This window comes from Tauraco erythrolophus, chromosome 11 (assembly GCF_009769465.1).
Source record: "Tauraco erythrolophus isolate bTauEry1 chromosome 11, bTauEry1.pri, whole genome shotgun sequence".
In the NCBI taxonomy this organism is placed as follows: Eukaryota; Metazoa; Chordata; class Aves; order Musophagiformes; family Musophagidae; genus Tauraco; species Tauraco erythrolophus.
The window spans coordinates 25420595-25434855 of NC_141475.1; the positions used below are offsets into that span (position 1 = coordinate 25420595).

At 42.6% G+C, this 14261-nt stretch overlaps 1 protein-coding gene across 1 annotated transcript in view; it reads left to right on the plus strand.

Annotated features, from left to right (window-relative positions):
- Positions 1 to 457: 457 nt before the first annotated feature.
- GOLIM4 (golgi integral membrane protein 4) overlaps positions 458 to 14261 on the plus strand; it is a 32792-nt gene continuing 18988 nt past the window's right edge. The window contains exon 1 of the mRNA XM_009990319.2: positions 458 to 644. Within this exon, the coding sequence (XP_009988621.2) occupies positions 458 to 644 (187 nt within the window). The remainder of the gene's footprint in view (positions 645 to 14261) is intronic.

Genomic DNA, 14261 nt, shown 5'->3' on the forward strand with positions numbered 1-14261 from the left:
GGGGGGCTGCGGCGGGCGGGGCCGGGCTGAGGAGAGCGGGGAGCCGGCAGCCGCCCCCGCCCCGCCGCCGCGCTCCCGCAGGCCGCGGAGCCAGACCGGGAGGACCGGAGCGGAGCGGAGCGGGGGCCGCCCCCGCCCGCCGCCGGGGGACCGCGCAGCCCCGCGGCCGCAGCATGCGGCTGGGGCGCCCGCCCCGCGCCGCGCACAGTCCCGCCGGCTCCGCCCCGGCGCGCAGGGCCCGCACGCAGCGGGGAGCCGCCCCGGGCGCCGCCGCCGCTGCGGTGCCCAGGGGCTGAGGCGCTCGGCCGGCGCCTCCCTCCGTCCCTCCTTCCCTCCGTCCTTCTCCCCTCCTCGTCCCGGCGCGGGCCCGGGGCCTCCGATGTCGCTTTCTCGTCGTCCGCCGCCTCCAGCCGCCCGCTGCTGAGCCGCGGGGGGCCCTCGGGACCCCGCCGGGGACATGGGCAACGGGATGTGCTCCCGAAAACAGAAGCGGATTTTCCAGAGCCTCCTGCTGCTGACTGTGGTGTTCGGCTTCCTCTACGGGGCGATGCTCTACTACGAGCTGCAGGGGCAGCTGCGGAAGGCTGAGGCCACGGCGCTCAAGTACCAGCAGCATCAAGAGTCCCTCTCGGCTCAGTTACAAGGTACCTACCTCCGCAGGAGCCTCTGCTGCCCTTTCCCGAGGCTTGCAGAATACCCCCCTCCTCCTCCTCCTCTGGGAAAGCCTGGGCTCCAGCTGTCCAGCCCCTTACAAAGTTTTGCTCCTCACGCGCTGCTTTCCCTTCTCTCCCTCCAGCCTGTGGGGTGTCGGTACCTAACCAGGGCTTGGATCCTCGTCCCACTGAAGTCAGTGGGATGTTTTGTCATGGATTGCTAGAGAGCTCTATTTCCCCCTCATTCCCACACGTTTTTATAGAGTGACTCTTATTCCCAAAGGGCTGCACATCACTTCGGCATTCCTGGTGTAAATGGAAAAGGCAGGCATAGTGCCTGCCGCTCATCTAACAGTACAGACCACGTCCAGTTCTGGGACGTTTGCGTGCTTCGGTGTTGTCTTAGCAGTATTCATTTTGTGCTGCTGAGAGAACATTCAGCTGCAAAAACGCCAGGCTGCAGCTCCTGGGCAGCATGAACCCTTAATAGGTCCAGGAGGAAGAAGAGAAGTACCCTAATAAAGCATCTTTTTTTAAAGGGTAGTTTGAAAGTAAAGTTTAAGTTATTTGTATAAGGCTATTCTATCGCTTTTGGAATAACTTTGAATTTCTTGGCCTAAAGCTGCCACATAAATACAGATTCTTGTGTATCTCAGTTTAAGGATGCACCAGATGTGAGCGTCCTGTGCTTGAAGATGAAGCCATGCCGATGTCTGACATCTGCATGTCCAGAAGTGAGATGCAAAGCAGCAGATATATACTTGAAGCATCAGTGCTCTAGGAAGTGCAAGACCTTGGCACCTCTCTAACTAAGTGCAAGATTATCAAGTCGATATATACAAAGTCCAGAGCCAACTTTCACAACTCTTCAGAGTTTTATCTCTCAAAACTGTAAAACAGGAATAAGAGTGGTCTGCTCTAGCAGCTGTAGGAGTACTTAACGTCAGGGTGATCGTCAACCATATTTTGCACTGTGGAAGCATACATAAAGGCATGGAGTTTTTATGCAGAGAGGCAGAAATTGGCTTATGCTGTGAGATTCTTGTGGTGATTTGTTACTTGAATGTGTTTAGCTGCGATCTGAGACCGTCGTTATTTAGTATTTCAGTTTCAGGCCATTTCCAGGTAAAGCCATGGAAAAAATTGACAGAAACCTTCATTTTAGTCGTGGAAAAGGTGTAAATGTTTGGCTGGGTATGTGGCAGATGGCTAAAGGGCTACTTTTGCTAGTCTGTATATTTGCCAACAGTGTTTGAAGAGGACACAGGAACATCTTGTTCTCAAGCTAAAATTCAACAAGTTAGCTTTTTGTGTTGCTCTGGCTATACCAAAGAGGAACATGCAACAAACTTTTTCCTAACACAGAGGAGAGATTCTCTTGATCAGATATATTGGGTCTGGACTGTGAGCTTTAACATTTCAGAAGTGGAAAGTGTTTCACAGAAGCAGCAGGCAACTAGTGGTTGATAAATGCGGTGATAATGCTGCGTTTTATAGAAATATTCTCTTACTTGTTACAGTGTATCAATGAGAAATGTAAAATACGGACCAGAATCTGAAATCATTAATACAATTGATTATCAATGCAATAAATTCACATGGTTCTGGGACCTATGCCAGTATATCAAGCCTGTTAAGCAGGAGATCTTATCTGTGCCTAGTATAGTAGCAATAAACATTGTTTTTTTTTAAAAAAAAAAATTACTAGCAATCAAGTAACAGAATACAAGGAAAAATATAGTGTAACAATAAATTTGGTTCTTTAAAATTTTCCTGTATTATGGCAACGGCTAATTTACCTAAAAGAGGGTGAAGCTGAGCACCTAGAGATGCGTGAAACGCAGCAGCAAGCATTAGATGCCAAATCTCCCACTAAAGTAAATGGAAGCCACGTGCCTAAGGACTTTGGAGGATTTGGACCTAGCGAGCTAGAAATAAACTTCAATAAACCCTATGCCCAACTCCCCTGGAGATACACAAGCACCATGCTAGCTGGTGATGTACGACACCAAAACCATTTCTAAACCTTTCCTATTTCACTCTTTGATAGGGAAAAACAGGAAGAAATTTTCTTTAAACAGACACTTTGAAACAACATAAAATGCTGACAGAAAATCCTATCTTTGCAGGTGCAGTATCCGGCTGCACTTTGAACTTTTGATTTGAACTTTTGACTTTTTGATCCAGTGGCCTGGATTTTAAATCAGCAATGTTTCTGTGGCCAAACGAAAAAAACTCTAAGACTGTTCAGGCTTCATCTCTTTGCTATCTTTAACAACACGAGAGATTATTCTTTGAGTTTATTCTTTTATGAAAACAACAAAATGTATTACTGCTACAGCAGTTCAGCTTATCTTTTCCATGCAGTGTAATCAGTTTCTCTCTAGATACTGGTCTAGAGATAATTTTGGGGCCTGAAGTATGACTGGAAGCACTCTGAAATCTTTTAAACAGGAACCAATTAAAGGGCAAAGCCACTGACATAGTATTGCCAGGAGGAAAAGAGAATGCTGTATCAACAGTGGTTGATTTCTTAGTGTTTGCAGCTCTTCTGGGTGATTAGCCAAGACTTTAAAACTCATCACAAGCTGAGGAGAGAACCAAACCTTGACTTCTACTTCCTGAACAAACAATTAATCAGTAGGCTTTCGCTGGTTTTGGTGTTGGTTGGTTGGTTGGTTTGTTTGTTTTTTAAAAAGTCAACTTCTTAAAGTTTTGAGGATCCTGAGGCTGTTGTGTGCCAGGCTGGCTGTGCTCCTGGAAGGCCGACTGGATTGAAAGGCTTGGATGACAGCGAAATATGGCCTGTTTTCTGAATTTTGGTTGGGTTTTGTTGTGACTGTTGGGGGCTATGAAGACAATTGCTTTCCTGATTGTCCACAGAGGAACACAGTTAGGCCTTCTGGGTGAGACTTGAGTTAGTTTTTGAAATGCCTAAGGATCTTAAGCAACTCCTAAGTTTATGTATAAGGTTGCAGTTTTGGACCTGAAGGCGTTTGGTCTGCCCAAAATCTTAAAAGGGATCCTCAGATGCAGCTCAGAGTGTAGCCTCCCTTCACTTCCTTCTGTCTCCTCTACTATTTTCTGTCTTTGCACAGTGTTTTAGGTTTTTTGCCAGTGTAGGCAACAAGAACCTTTTTGGTACTTGCCAGTTCTTCATGCCTGAATGAGCAGCGCTTTCTGGTTTTGCTTGAAAAAACAGTCACCATAGATTTTTATCTTTTTCATTGCCTTGTTTTCCTCAAACACAGCACGTGAACCAGGCTAAATCTTCTGTACACATGGAAAAATAGAGCTGTCATCTACCAAGGCAGAATGTACAGATGCCTGAAAAATAGTGCAGGAAGAGGTCTGAAAATCATTCAGCCCATGCACCTGATCTGAAGAGGGCTGCACGTGACTGTTATTGTGGGGAGTTGTGCTTTTTCTGGTGTTTGCAGCTTCATGTACTCAGCTTAGAAGTATTTGTGCCTCTTGAAATGAGACCAGGGTGTGACTGGGAGGATGGCATGCTTGGGGAACGTGAGAAGAATAACTGGTTTGGAGAGGCTGGGGTCTTAAGCTCACCCGCTTTAGACAGCTCACATTTTAGAAAATGTTCTATTTGAAAGCCAAACTTCTCACAAAAAAAGGTTGTCAAATTTGGTATTTTTATCTCTTTAACAAAGTTCTGATGGGCATGGAGAAAGTAGGGCTGCTTTTGTAACCCACAGAGGGAATACTGGAGGTAAAATGTAGAGATGACACAAAATTTCTTGACTGCTGAGAGAACCTAAAGTCATTGTTATCTGTAAGCTCTTTCATAGAGAAGCTGATCTTCCCAGTAAGCTGATTATTTTAAAATCTCGTTCTCTGAGCATTATATGTTTGAAACATGAAGATAATCTTATTTAGTATTTCTTAAAATGACGAAAACAAAACTTGACGCTCTTTGCCTCCTGCAAAGATGTGTCAAGCTAAGTCTTAAGCTGTTGGCCATGTAGGAACAGACTGCAGTTGCTAGAGCAGATAGGTGCTGACAGCTGTAGATGAACCTGATTGTGTCTTTGACTGCTTCAAGATTGAACGTATCCACAAATGTCTTTTTCGCCCTTACAGCTTCTGTCTTCTCATCCTCTGGGTATTAAGTAACCTCTTGTGTACTATTTTAATCTGTTTAATCTCTTTTAATCCCTAATCCTAATAACAGCCTATGTTTAGTGCCTTTTACTACTTTCGTTTTCCTGCTCTGTCTCTTAGAGTCTTAAAGTATCTGACGGCTTCAGGCAGTCTCTGTGCAGCCTGGGACCATACTGTCATCGTGGGAGCCACCCCAGCAGGGACTCTGAACTGGAGAGTTCAGGTTTGCCCTGCTGTAGGCAAGGTGTGGATCTCCTCCAAGCTATCTGATCCACGGCTAGAAAGCACCAGCTGAAAATCAAATGTAGAATTCCTCTGTCCCTGTTCTGCTGTTTGGCTCCTCCTTGGAGGTGACCTTCTAGAAGTTGATCAGATCTGTAGCAGCTCCGTGTATAGAGACTCACATAATGCATCACAATACTAGATCACAGTTCTGTGTAACTTCAGTGGTTAATATTATGTCTATCAGCATGCTGACTACCTAGAGGCCAAAACTGTCCTTAGTGAAGTACGTATGGATGTGGATGTACTTCACTATCTTGCCCTACGTTTTGTTTTTTTTTCCCTAGTACTCGTTTTAAACTTGTATCTTAAGTCGGCAGAGCTAGGAAGAACTAACAGAACTTTTGATGGTTTGATGGTTTTGATGGTTGACTTTCACATAGATCATACAAGTAGAGCTACACCTGTGCTGTTCCTATATGACTTCATTATTCTCCGTAACAGCAGCCGGAATTCCTGCGATTACTGTTAGTTTCGGATTGCACGTAATGCTGCAGTGCTTCTTTTGGTTGTGCTTCCTTGCTGTCTGAGATCTGAGAGATCTGTGGTAGCACAGTTGTAGTAGAGGTTAATTCCCTGCGTACTGCTGGCACGCAGGTCCAGTTCTGCATGATATGGCAAATATAACATCCCGAATTCTGCTACCATTAGGGTGCCCTGTCTTCTCCTTCTGAACTGGGATGCTTCCATTTGTAACCTCGTCTAAGAATCTGTCCTTTGTACTTCCATTCTCATTTTCCACTGGGTATTTAATATTCTAAATACTTAAAAACGCATTAAGCATTTGAAATTATTTGTGCAAACTTTTAGTGTGGAGGATCTATATGCTATAAATGTATATTCATGTATGCATATATATGTATGTATAAAATGTATATTTAGATAGATATATGTGTGGTTTGCAGCTCAACCTGAAGATTTCAGGTTATCTGGAATTATCAAGATTTCTTTGATAATCTGAGTACAGAAAGGATGCTAGAGCTTTGTTTGGTTCAGCTAACTCAGGGACCTGGTTTGTTGCTTCTAGATCCACAGTGAATAAGAGTTCCAGCAGCTGAATTCTATGGAAAGATAAATTGAGCAAATGCCCGTATTTTTATCTTTTGCATTCCTTTAATCAGTGCTTGAATGCCCTTAAATCACTTTCCTTTTGGACACAGTGCTTCCAGGATAAATTTCTACCAGTGCAGCGTTACATCTGCACCAGTTGGAATCTGGGCCGAAGATCACAGAGCATCATGTAGTCTGCAGGAACGCTGAGCGGCGTGACGTAATAGGGTGGTTTTGGTCACCGGGTTTTCTTGTTCCCCCTGGTTTAATGTTGGGCCTGATAGCTAACAGACTCCTGCAAGATAGAGCCAATATCCTGGAGCTGTTACTGCTTATGATTTAAGTCTTTTAAAGCTTGTGAGTGAGTGATGTATCTAGGTTTAGAAACACTTGAGAGCTGAGGGAGAAGGAGGGGTGCAAGATGGGCGGGTGCCTTGGCGAGTTTGCATTCTGGCTTCTTTGACAGTCATCTTCTGTCACATATTCCTAGCAAGCAAAGGTTTGACAGCAGCTTCTGCATCACCTAAAACATCATCAGCTTTGTTGGAGGGAGACCAGCAGAGAAGCAGAGGATGAAACAGCCACGATCACGATCTGACGATTGCAGCTGCAAACTGAAATCCTGTCGTCGACAGTGTAGTTTAAGTGATATCTGGCTGTGCTCAGCACAACGTGGGAGGAGTTTTAGGATGGTTGAAATTTTGCAATTGTACTGACAAAACTTAATATCTGAGAGTTAGGTACTCCTGGAGTGGTTCAGTAAGATCGCTGCTTTACTGTTAAAACCAAAGCCTAAACAACAGAGTGCAATTACCTCCGAAGGAAAAGTGATTGAATCCTGAAGTCTTAAATATGGTGTCTCAAACACATTGTCTTACTGGGCTGGTTGTTTTTTTGGGCAAGATACAGTCTTGTCAGCCTGTGTGTCTGGGTGGGGTAACCTTATGAGTAAGGTTTCCACCCACCCTGAGATTGGAGTACGCATTATAGCATCTCTTATGTAGTGGTGAGGATATTGCCAGCAGTTTGTGGCTAAGACAGTTCACTTCACTCAGTTTGGAACAGGATCCTTGCACAGAAGAAGGAATTAAATCTGTCCCGTGGAAAGTCAAGTGCTGTTTTGAGGTTTAATGGCAATGAAAGCTAAGTAAGTCAGATTACGGAAAAATTGAATTATACAGAACAACTAATTAAGGCAGAATCTTTTGTCGGGTGATTTTTCTTGGGATGTGTAGGATTCAGGGGCATGAATTTCTAGTCATGTTGAAGCCTGAGGTAAGTACTTAAGGAATTCAGCCTGCTTGGATGCTGTTTCTTGCTTAAAGAATGGTCTTCAGAGCTGGATACTATTCTGATTTCTTTTTCTGGTGATCTAGCATAAACCAAACTCGCCGAAATTTTCAGCTATGCATCGTTAATTAAGAAATAAAACAAACTGCAATTACTCCACCTTTTCCTCTACATTTCCTCCACCCCCGAAGGTATCTGAAATTAGCCCAGCATCTTTTTTCCCTTAGGTGACTCAGATCCCTGAGTTTGGCAGTCACTTCCAGGGCTTAATTACAGAGCTGGTGAGAGAAGCAGGGCCTGCTTGGGCTCCTGGAGGGCACAGGGAGCGGTCTGTTCCCATCCGTGCCACCACACTGACAATGCCATTTTCAGTGCTTCAGTTAATCTGTCGTACTCGGGGGTATATTTTGAGGTTTGACAGTGATCTTCTGTTACCAAAAAAAATTAACCAACCACTAACTGAAACTATTGATTGCTATCTGCTGTTTTTCGAAACGTACAACTGGAGCTGACTCTGGGTCCCCTGTGTTAGAGCTCTGGAGAACTAATTCAAGGAAGCGGTTTAGCAGTTTTGTGAGGTGATAACCGTAGCTATTACATCACTTCTTGCCACATTCCATTATGATAAAAAGGCAAATGTATGTTTCAAGTAGGAGAGACCGTTAAAACAACATGTGTGTGTATGTAGATTATGTTGTTTTTCCTCAATGTCGATTTTGCGCTAGTTTCTGAATATATAAATACATTTATAGAGATCCTAACGCAATGTAGACAGAATCACTAGACTTCTGTGTAAAATTGAAAAAAAAATCTAAAACAGTTTTTGAGAGGAAGAACAGGACCTGAGAGTTGAGCAGACCCAGACATTCAGAGACGATGTGGGAAGGAAACTATTGTCGCTGCAGCTCTTCAGAATGTTTGTGTTTTCTTCAGAATAGTCTGGTGCATCATGACAAAAATTGCAGAATAATGGAGAGAAGAAAATTGTAAAAAGAAATTTTTCTTACAAGTAAATCTGCTCACCTTAAGAATTTAAGTCTAAAATCACTGAACAGGTTTTGTTTGAACTATTTGCATTTATCCTCATTTAAAAAAAAATCTTTAGCATAGATAAGTGTACAGAAAACTGCATATGCAAGGTGAGATGCTAATCTGACCCAGCATGTCTTAACCGTGGGTGGCACCAGAGATTGGAAGAAATCTTTTGTGGAGTGCACAGGAAATCTTTTCTGGGATGGAAAACGTGATCTCTTTCCTAATAAAAGTCGGGTCTGAAGCCTAACTGTTGGGGATTAAATATTTAATCACATTTAATACCCTTTCTCAAAGTTTTATTTTTAGCAGGAACTATGACAGTTTACTCCTTCAACATGATAAATACCTCTCACTATCCCAACCTAGCATTATGTTTTAGTTGCAATTTGGTTTTAAATATGTTGTTTCCTAGAGGTGTTATCGCCTCCTAAGAAAGGCAGGGCATGAGGCAGAGTGGAGTAAAAGGATTCTGTTAAGTGTAGATGTTTACTCCAGCTTAGAAATTAACTTTTTGTGTCATCCTTATAGTTGAATAGAGACCACAGCTGTTTCTTAGAAATATAAGCATGTGTTTCTGGGGCGAACTGCATTAGTGTACCAAATTTTCCAACATTCCCCTATTTCCAGAACTGCAGTCAAAGCAAAGCTTTTAAGATCTGCAACACTTCTCCACGTTGTGCTTCAGATTTCCTCTTGTCTTTTTGAGGATGCAAAACTGAGGGTTTGATAAGCATGTGAATTTTTTTATATGCTTACCTGAACTCTCTGCACATTCCAGAGCTGTTCGAAGTTCTCTCATATTTAGTTCTGATACCTTGTCTAATTTGTTACCCAGCTCTGCAATGTCACTGTGTGAAAACCCCTTGCTAGAAGGCAAATTTCATAGAGAGCATCAGTGGTGACTCTTGTCCTGAGCCAAGACACCAGGGACTGAGCTGGAGTTTGTAGAGCTAAAAGCAGGAATCTCAAAGCTTTAGCTAAGGAGTCAGCTGTGAGCTTTCATGGATTCCCAGCACTCAGCGTCAAGTCAACTACCAGGATACAGGTAATCCCCAAACTAATTTTCTTTTTTTTTTTCAGATATGTTCTAGCTTACCCAGAAAAAATTCCAGTGTTCCAAGATTGAACATGTTCTATAAAAACGCACGTAGTCAGTTCTCTGTTACATTTGCATAGATCTTACCTAGTTTATGGCAGGCACTTGATCAGTCTTCATCCCCAGCTCTGTCTGGAGCTGGTTTAGTAGCAGTGGTGCATCTCCTTCGCGTAGAACCACTCTGCATTGGGAGCTTGGCACGTCGCAGCTAACTGCCTGTGCTCAAGCTAGACAGACCCAAATCTCCATAGTTTACTCAAATCCCATTCTCCAGTTCTAGTTTCTTACTGGAGTACTGACTAAGGTAGAGGAACAGTTTTGTTTTAATTGATAGGTCATTTTTGGTGCAGCATCTTGAAAGCAGTAGGTGTTACTGCTTTCTCCTCGTTCAGTTGAAATCAGTGGTAGGTCTATGACGAACACTACAAAACCCCTGGATATGAAGATCCGGATATTAAAACCAAACCTCTTTCTTAAAATTATTAACGGTCCGAGCAGCATAAATGACTAGAGAATTAAGTCAAAGCAGTGGTTTTTAAGCACAACTGGCAATGCATGGTTTAGTTTGCCAGGAGGAATTCTGCTCTTTCGCAGTGACTGGCTGTGATTTGACAGAGCTGTTACTTGATTATTCTTCACATGGGTAAATTGAAAAGCGTAGGATTTTATTTCAAAGGAAATGCAATTGTGATATTGCACACAGTGCTAGTTGTGGTTTTCAGTGAACAAAAGGAGAGCAGTCCATCCCTGCCTGTATACACAATTGTTCCATAATTAAGCCAGAAAAATGTTTTTCGCACACAATTGGTTTCACATTATCTTGGCTTCTATTTCTGTCCTTTTTGTATAAATTCAAAACAGAAAACTTCAAGGGCATAAAATATGAAATAGCTTCAATATTTTGGTCAATATATTGTAAATATATGATTTCTGTAATGTTGTTTTCTTGCACTATATTTCCTAATCCTTATTGTGGGAATACATCCATGGTTTTAGACGTTCAAAATGTCACTGGAATATCTGTTACTGCTGAACTCTCAGTTGAGAATCTTTGCAATAGGTAGAGTGTATACTGTGACCAGTATGTGTTGTACTGTGATGGGGAATCCTGATAGTTGTCCAGGAGCTACCCACGGTGTGATAATCTGTTCCTGATAGGATTATCAGTAAGGAAATAGTGGATCTCTTTGTTTGAAGCCAGATTCACTGACTTAATCATACATAGAGCTGGAAGCTTGGGGAGCAGGTCTTGCTATATTAATAACTTGTTCTCCCAGCATGAAATGTTAGCATCAGATGAGTCAAGAAATCTCTTCTAAGATAAAAATTTTTATTGCTGTCATTGGACTAGAAAATCTGTTCTACATCCCATATAGAAGGGATTCTTCCTTGGCTTTTGGAAATGCTTTACTCTCAGCTGAAAAGCTATTTGCATGGGTTCACATTTTAAATGGTTCTGTCTGCAGTGACAAGAATTGGAAATTAACTGTATTTTTGTAACCAGTCTGATGTTCTACAGACCTTCGTAGAGTTACTAGAAAAGTGCCAGTGTGGCTTACCACACACTGCTGGTTCAGTTCAACTCTGCCACAGTCTGAGAGAAAATAACTGAATGCTGCCAAGTCCACTGAAATCTGCTGGTTTTAAAGGAAGGTATTGCTGTAAGCTCGGGGAAAGATTGCAGAATTCCATAAGAAATAATAGCAATGAAATCAATAAGATTTCTTGCATCATGTATATTTAAATCCCAGTGTAATCTTAATTTTATGGTAGGTGAAATAGTGGGCTATTTCAGAATCTTGAATCATGCTCTGGCAGACCAAATACCAAAGTAACACAGTTGCAAAATAGCTGATAACTTAAAATAGGAAACAAACTTTCTTTTAAATATACAGTAGCGGCTTATTTTGCTTGATCATAGTTTTACTACTTAGAGGTGCAAAGCAAAGATAAGAGGAATAACGGTGGCTGCTAAATCAGTTTGCTTTCATCAGCTTGCTTGGCTCCCGTGTTGCAATTAACGTTCAGCAACGATCGAAGTGGTGTAATCTTCTGAGAACCTATAGAGCATCGCACCTCCCCGCTTCTCCGCTTTCCTTTCTGTACGAGAAAAATCTTAAATCAAGGACTTGATTTAATTGGGATCGACTCAAGAACTGTTAAATATTTCCTTGTGGAAGGTGAATAGCTGGGATGTTGCCAGTTCTGTTTCTGGGCTTTGCTCTTTGAGGCTGGATCACCTCTCTGTGAATTCGTGGTGTTCTCTGTTCGCTCGTGTAGGTTACGTTATTTAGGTAATTTAAAGAATTAAACTGATATCCGCAGTTATTCCAGCTTTGGAATAGTACATATTAGCCATCAGATGACAATATTTCTCCCCTTTTTTGTACCGTTCTATGAAACATAACATAGACACAAAGTTCAATTATTTGTGGATCAGTAAAACGTTAAGAACTTACCCTATGAAAAAATTACTTGTGAAGTGCCATGTCAGTGCATCACACCAGTAGGAATTTGCCAGATTCCTTATAAAAGTTCCCCACCCCCGGCTGGGAAACCTGTAATAGAAAACATGTTTTTCAAGGTATTTATTTCTTTGAGATTCTTGAGTAGACATCTTATATCCAGGCTGGTGGTGAAGGAGGAGAAATCCCCTGTTGTAGTAACAAGAGCCTTGTAGTTTGGGCTCTTGCCTAGGAAGTTACTGGCTGGTGGGAATAATTCATGTTTGAGAGAGAAACTTATATATATACTTAAAAAATCTGACCTGCAACCTACTCCACAAAAGAGCAAGGGAGGAAATACACAAACTACGCTTTCTTAATTATTATTTTCTTAATCAAAATCTTCATTATGTTGCACATTATGGACTTTTATGGGAGAAAAACATTGCTGAACTAACCAGTAAGTAACTAGAAGGGGAGAGGTGTAGGAGGAAGTTTTTCTTAGACCTTTTTGGCCACCTGAAGGGCTATTTTAAGACGTTGCCAGCTTTGTTCTGGTATTTCAAAGGTTAGCACACAGAAGGTAGCAGAGAGGATACGCCGCCTGGGAGGGGTGTAGAGACATTGCTTGACAGTGCAGAGTGAAGACAGGAAAGCCAAAGCTCAGCAGAGATGCAATTAGCTGTGAAAGGTCCTTAAAACCCGAACTATTGCATTCTCTTTCTCATTCCTTCCTGCCCTTGCCATTATGGGTTTGTTGTGGTGGGTTTCCCCCCCACACCACTTGTTAAAACACTCGGAGGAGCTGAGGAAGGCACACTTGGAGACAAAGAAGTGAAATGGAAAATGTTACCTCCAAATCCGTTTGTGGTTTAGTCTGTTTGCCAAAAAGCCTATTTCCACCCCTGATTGCATGGGAGGGGCAGCCCATTATGGATTTTCATTTCTTTCCCAAGTTGCTATGCTACAACCACTGCTACCTCTGCCATGTCATTCGGCATTCACAAATTTCGGTGCCTGGATAAAACCATTACTGTAGTGCTGCCATTGATTTCCTTCTCTGGAAGCTTACTTGCTGGTGATTTTGTGAATATTCAGTACGTGCTGCTTTTGTTGCAGAGGATGTTGATGCATTAGTTCATCTTGACTGATGCCCTTGACTTTAGAAGATAAATAGCAAAGTAGGGATAGGTGACAAGGATTGATTAGCCATCCAGCTTCTAAGCCAAAACATAAACACTTGCAGATAAGCCAGTAGCTAAAGAGCCTGCAGAACGCACCTTGCTGGAATTAAGGACATGTTTTAAGGTGCAAGAGGAGTTTTCCATGGCTGCCGAGATACAAATTGTTATTCAATGCTTCCTGTTGAAGGCTTATGTTTAATAACAATTTACTTCTCAGAAAACGAGTTTCCTAGTTTTGAAGGAAAAATCACACATTCCATTAATACAAATTAATAATTCTTTAAAAGAGTGCAGGTTATAAATTTGGACAGTGAAAGATACTTGTGTTAAACTGAGCTTGAGCAAATGAAATTGTACATTTGCAGGAGTTCTAATTAATGTATTTCCTCTGCTGCAAACTTGGTAGGCTATTTCAGATAATGACCCTTCAGTCTGCTGAGTGGTGAGGAGAGGACAAAAAGGGACTGATGTGCCCCATCACTTGTGAGAGACGTCCAAAACTGGATGTTTAGGACACAAGCTGAATGAAATGAAAGCTGCTTTACTGGCAGCTGAGTGGGGGGACTCTGTGCCAGAGGATATTGGATGTCCCAAATACATGTGGATACAACAAACAATTAGATGAATTCATAAAAGTAAAATCCATTTTGGAACGGTGTATGCAAAGGACCTGCGGTCATCTCGGACAGTCTTCGGGAGTCATAAATTGCTGGGAGACAGTGCCAAGGAAATACTGTAAACTCATTGTGTGTGTTCTGTATTAGGTATCTGCTCTTGCCAGGTCCTGAGAGATGGTGTGGTCGGTCTGTTGGACCATTGATATGAGCAAGAGTGGTTGTCATACCATTAACAAAATCTAAAAATAAGCTTGTCTCTGCTTTCTGTGGTCAAACCTGGAGCAGTCCATCCCCTGCCATGCTTCCCAGTGTCCCAGGTCACTGCTGATCTTGTCAAAACTGCACAAGCCAGCACTGCCACCAGAAGGAACCGTCACACACCCTGCCCCTGACTGCTCCTGCTGTCCCATCACCCGTAGCAGTGAGAGCGAAGGGAAGGACAGTGTGAGAACGAGCAGCAGGACCACCTCTTCTGGTAGCAGTGTCAGCTC